The sequence below is a fragment of the Hippocampus comes genome, unplaced genomic scaffold (genome assembly GCF_001891065.2).
Source record: "Hippocampus comes isolate QL1 unplaced genomic scaffold, H_comes_QL1_v1.1 scaffold390, whole genome shotgun sequence".
Taxonomy (NCBI): domain Eukaryota; kingdom Metazoa; phylum Chordata; class Actinopteri; order Syngnathiformes; family Syngnathidae; genus Hippocampus; species Hippocampus comes.
This window is the reverse complement of record NW_017805083.1, coordinates 2,649-8,308: the sequence shown is the minus strand read 5'-3', so window position 1 is coordinate 8,308 and position 5,660 is coordinate 2,649. Positions and strand designations below refer to the sequence as shown.

General features: G+C 49.1%; 1 protein-coding gene across 1 annotated transcript; it reads left to right on the top strand.

Moving 5' to 3' along the window:
* Window positions 1-599: 599 nt before the first annotated feature.
* On the top strand, window positions 600-5,415 carry lrrc71 (leucine rich repeat containing 71). The gene is made up of 16 exons (XM_019865346.1): window positions 600-915; window positions 1,114-1,152; window positions 1,303-1,425; window positions 1,907-2,014; window positions 2,238-2,313; window positions 2,399-2,473; window positions 2,607-2,675; window positions 2,808-2,967; window positions 3,466-3,549; window positions 3,629-3,703; window positions 3,984-4,112; window positions 4,188-4,248; window positions 4,335-4,381; window positions 4,505-4,616; window positions 4,783-4,874; window positions 5,098-5,415. Exons 1-16 carry the CDS (start codon window positions 840-842, stop codon window positions 5,230-5,232), a joined length of 1,461 nt encoding a protein of 486 aa, XP_019720905.1. The 5' UTR covers window positions 600-839; the 3' UTR covers window positions 5,233-5,415.
* Window positions 5,416-5,660: the final 245 nt, after the last annotated feature.

Below are 5,660 nucleotides of genomic sequence, written 5' to 3'. Positions count from 1 at the left end.
CGCTATGTTCTTTGTACATGGTCCTTCCTTCAAGCAATTATGTGGAAGAAGCCTCGCCACGTCTTCATGCTGCAGTTGTGAAAGTCAAATTTTTACTCGAGGCTGTTCACATGTGAGACTGAGGACATCGAATTCGTTCACCCCACCTGACGTGATGGAGACAGACGCAGATAAAACATTTATTGACTAAGATGTCACTCATGGTACTTTAATAGTCAAACGAAATTCAGTCCCCCTTTATAAATATTGGAGATTTGATACTTAAAACATGCTATTCTACATTGTTTATAATGAAAGATGCATTCTTTCGGGGGGGGAAAAGTGACCCCCCCCCAAAAAAAAGATCTTCAACTTCCGGTGATGCAGGTCACGCACCGCCGTAGGTTAAAGGTGACCTGCTTTGTTGTATTGTTGTATTTATTTATTTTGTGAACTTAAACTGAGAGGATGCTTAGGGTGCAGTGTGCCCTAACACAAAAAATAGAATATAAATTACCCGCACAGAGACACGTCCTTTTTTTTTTTTTTTTTTACTATCTACCCTTGACCCCCGCGATCGATTTGGGAGCAGGTGACTGGGTCACACCTGCCTTCGGAGATGCTCCTGCCACGTAATTTGAACGCGACTATCAAGGCACAAACGCTCATTATTTTCACATACAAATGAATTAGAAGAGGCCATAATAAATATTTACTCTAAACTACAGGCCGTTCTCTCCTAGCGTCCACGTTTTGGTGTCGGCGAGCACGACGGTAGACAAAATCTCGCGATGCCTCGGTTTCGCGTTGCCTAGCTACGTGAGTCAGACTTCCTTGGCAACATTTTAAAGTGGACAAACATGGCGAGAAAGAAACCGGCGAAAGAAAAGTCCGAGAAGAGTTCTGAAGCTGAAGAATCGGCGCCAATACAAACAGGTCGATTAATAGAATAGAATAGAATAGAATAGAATAGAATAGAATAGAATAGGCTAGTTGGCTAGCCAGATAGATCGCGAGATAAGAGTCTTGAGTATAAAGGGATACGTTAGTCTGTCCGTCTATCCATCTGTCTGTCTGTCTGTAAAATACATTATTTTGTTTCGAAGATCAAATATCTGGTCTATTGTGTCACAGGAGCAACTCCGGTTGAAACTTCAGCCACTCGAACCTTTGGTGAGTGCCGTTTAAAGAAAATCATTATTCACAAGTCCTTAAAAAAAAGAAAAAAAATCTATGAATCTATGTACGTACAGTATTTTTATTTATTTATTTTGTGGCATGGAGTCTGAAAACCGGTATTAAATGCTACCCTATCTCTCCCAGACGACTATGAGTGTTCTGGCAATGTGATGACTGACTTTCCTGGCCTGTGCGCTCTTTTGGATATGAAAAATATCCCAGCTCTCAAGACCAAATCCAGCTCCTCCAACCAAGAAAGCGCCACAGGTAAACACAAGCGCCGCCTGATGAAAAATGAAATACTGATTTCGAGCGACCTGCTTTTTCAGGTATTCATCTGTGCCGTTTTGGGCAGACGCGGGGCGCGCTTGCATTGACCAGGTAGCTGCATCTGGTCCACGCGGTTTTTTGTTTTTTTTTTGTTTTTTTCTTTGAGTGCCGCTCACCCAAAACGTGATTGCACAGAGATGCCACAAGATGGGGGCAAAGCAATACTTTTGTTCGGAAAGACACTCCTCTGACTTCAACAGTTTCTTGACACCAATATTCCAAACGATGGCAGCAAAGTAATACTTTTGAATAGCGTAAACCGAATCAGGTTCGGCCCGAAGAAACTGAACAAAAATGAAGGTCAACTGCCCTTGTACTGCACTTGAGTTCTATCGGCGCATCTTCCGTTTCAGCCCGCGGGTTACTGTCTTGTCTAAATGCAATCACATGAATAATAAGCGTATGATGTCATTTTCAGGTGGCAGGCAGTCCCACAAAAAGCCCGCACACGATGTGTTTAAGCCACACCTCCAAGTGGAGCTGGAGAACGGAGACCCTTATTGCACATCGAGCATCAAGATCTTTGGTAAGGACTGGCGCTCACCACACACCTTGGTCACCCGCTGACGGAATTCCTCGATTCTTCACCATCCCATAATTGCCCAAACAGTCGGTAGTGACATTTTGCAAGAACCTACCGTCAGTGTAACGACGCCGTCGGCTGCGAGAATGATTTGTGAGACAGGTGGTGGAGAAGATAAGAGGTTCGATCACGAAAGCTCGTATCCTCCCCGCACGGTTGTTCACAGGCTGGACGGTAGATGAACCCATCGTCCGAGTACTGAGCAAGATGATTTCGTGCTCGTCTACTCTTCACACCATTTAGTAAGTCATTTGAGGCCGGGCGAGAGAGGCGTCGCCGCACACTCGACAGGCAGCGCCTGTGTTAAAAGTGTCGACGCTTGGGCAGTTTTTGGCAGGCCGGGCTGACGGATTCCATGGTCATCGCCCTCGTAAACGCAGTGTGTGTATGCGTGACCCTCAGGTGAGCGAAGCGCACTCATTCTTTTTTCCTTTGTTTGTTGGTTGGTTTGTTTTGCTCCCTCCCCGTTGGGAATGTTAAGAATTCATACTCCGCAGCATGACTTCATCAGTCCGCCCTTTTTTTTTTTGGATAGAGTTATTACATTGGAGGGAAATCCACTGGTGGATAACAACCACCACCTTCTGTTTTGCGAAGGAAGCGCGTGAGTACACCTGACACTCTTTCAGGACTAGCCCGCCTCCCCTGCCCCGCCCCCTTACACACCCACAAAGCCTCAGATGTCAAGCACGACCGGGGAGTCCTTTTTGGTGGCCTGTGTTTCTTTGTTTTCAAGCCTCACTCACTTGAACCTTCGCAACAACCGAATTGAAGATGAGGGCGCACGTCTTCTCGGGGCTGCTCTCTCAACCAGCACCTGCGCAAACTGGAATCTCACCTCGCTCAACCTCTCGTTCAACCACATTGGCGATGTCGGCGCTGGACACATTGCAAAGGTAATGACCCAGAATCCGTTCCACGGTTCTTTTAGTCGATGAAGACGAAGGAGATCCTTCAAACTGAAATTGGCAAAAAAAACCAAAAACAAAAAAAAACGTTAAATGAAATATAATGGAAACAAAATTGCTTCAGGGAAAATAAATAAACACATACATAAATGAAATGAACATTACAGTGTCTACAAATTTGAATCAAAATGTCCTTTGTATTTTTCAGAAGGAATTGAATCCATGAGCCTTTGATTTTGAAACGCATTTCGGTGCGATAGCACGGCCGTTAGCCGTAAGAAAGAAGGTCGAACGATCGCCAAAGTGTGGTGCTCCTTTTACTACGGGTAGCCGAGAAGCAACGCCATCTAGCGGCAGCAGATTAAAAAAAAATACAAATGACAATTAAATAAGCGCCACCAGATGACGTCATCGGAGGTGTACAGCTGAGTGAACAAGCGCTCTCCTCCGAACACTTGACAACTCACGAGATTTTTCTCGCGGCAGGGCCTACGCTTTAATCGCACCTTGCTGTTCCTCTCACTGTCCAACAATCACATCGGGGACTCGGGAGCGACAAAACTGGCCGCGGTAGTTGCCGACAGAAGAGAACTTCTTCAAACACAGTGACACCGTGGGACGCGCTTGAATGAGTGTCTGCCTCCATCAGGTTTTTGGCGAGGTTGTGCTACCTCATGAAGAAATCGTGCAGAGGAGGAAACTACTTCTGGAAAAACGACATTCGGTGAGTCGTTTTGAGGGTGGAACGTAGGGGGTCAAACGCCCCGGGCGCGATATGTGTTGACCTTGTATTTGCCAACCGGTTTTCCCCATCGGAGCGCCGGGAAATCGGCTCCGACTATTCCCGTCTTTAAGTCCGTGATGAACGGCACAGGAAAGTGCTTTTGAGCAAGCGACGCGGAGTGAATATTTGGAGTTGGTTCCAAAAAACCAAAACAACACATGTGGGTCCCTACTCAGTGACAATTAGCAATCTCATAATGCTCCTTTCCCTCGCTTGTCAGTCATCGGCGGCGGCGGACGCCGACCAATCCTGCGTCGCCAAGCTCTCCAGTGACCAACTGCCGTCTTTGGCCGGCGGCGCTTCGCTCGGCTCCAACAAAGGGGAGACCAAAAATCTGGTCAAAAAACGGGTAGGACGACGGACGCAGCAAAGTTCAAAGGCTGACAACTTGGTGCCATTTGACCACAAGTCTCATCTATCGCAGGACTCGTCAAAAGCGGAGGGCAAACGGGCTCCCACCAAAGACCCCAAATGTCTCAAGAAATGTAAGGGCCTCGACGCCCCGAACCGCTTGGCCGGGTGCGCTTTCACGCCCGATTGTCCAACGCGCGTTTCCTTTCATGTGTTGCAGCGGAAGGCCAAGACGCCGAGGAGAAAAACTGCGTGTATGATCAGGAGGTACAAGAACATGTTTGCATTTTTTTTTTGGGCGGGGGGGGGGGGGGTCCAGTTTGTGATCTGCCCAGAATAGGCCCAAGCATGGCATTCGAGGCGCATTTGTGTCCCCGCCTTCTCCGCCAGCACAAAAAGCCAGTGGAGATGGTGAGCCCGCTCCTGAATGAATCTGTGCAGCAGAGGAACGGAGAGCTCGTCCTGCCCGGAAACACGACTCTGGCCTCGCTCAGCCTGGCAGGTCAGCGTACGCGCGTGGCCGCAATTGGTGGCGCCGCTCCGTTCGCCGAGGCGGGCCGACAAACACGGCGGTCACCGACAGAACGTCGGGCTGACGAAAGGAACCGGAAATAATGCGGGGGCGGGGCTTTGCTGTCCATTGACACTTGCCTGATGATGCTGCGCAGGGAACAGGATAACAGAGCTGTCGCTACCTCAGTTCCTGACGTCCTTGCAGATGCAAGATGGAGGGAAAGGTTTGCTGCGTCTGTGTCTGCAGGTGGGTTCCCGATCGCTGCTCAGTTCTGCCGCACCCACATTCTCGGGAGCACAAAGAACCGCGGGAGGCGTCCTCTGCTGATTCGGTTGCCCTTTTATCCCGGCGCGCTCGTCAGCGGGCGAACTGCCTTGCACAGTATCCACGTGTCACACTTTCCGGCGAACCGAAAGAAGTCACTTGCGGGGACGTTGCAAAAGTTCTGCTCTTTGTCACTCTCTCTTAGAGGAACCATTTTGCCGCAGAGTGCGAGCCCTACCTGAAGATTAAGGAAGTGATGGCGCTCCGAGACCCTCTGAACAAAAAAAGTGAAGAGCAGCCCGAAGAAGAGGGCGAGGGGTCGCAATGTTCAGACGGCTAAATCAAAGGACGACGCCACTGCTTCATACTCACCCCGGCCAAGCGCATCCGCGCTCGAGCAAAGTGGACCGACTCCGGCGGTGTTCTGGTTTCAGCGGAGAGTTGCGCAAACAAAGTTCTCCGCTCTTTTCCTCTCATCTCCCCTTTCTTTTTTGGGAACGGATTAGAAAGGCTTCTCGCTTTCCTTTGAAACGTTTAGTGCGCACTTCAGGTGTTGGCCTCGTGCGATCACATGTTCACCACTCCCGTCGCTTTACCGATTCAATAAATTCAAAACCTGACCGTTTTGGGTGGAACCGTCTCCTTGGTCCGCATTTCTTGGCATGTTTCTTTTGAAAAAAAGGTTCTTGCGCATGTGTTGCGGCGCATCCGGCCAAGAAAGGGTGCGGATTGAGGATCACGCGGTGTTCGTAGACAGCGGCAATGTCC

Coding starts and splice junctions, on each gene's coding strand:
- lrrc71 (XM_019865346.1), top strand. CDS start 840: ATGGCGAGAAAGAAACCGGCGAAAGAAAAGTCCGAGAAGAGTTCTGAA. Junction 2,968..3,465: donor GCGCTGGACACATTGCAAAG/GTAATGACCCAG, acceptor TTCTCGCGGCAG/GGCCTACGCTTTAATCGCAC. Junction 4,249..4,334: donor CCCCAAATGTCTCAAGAAAT/GTAAGGGCCTCG, acceptor CATGTGTTGCAG/CGGAAGGCCAAGACGCCGAG.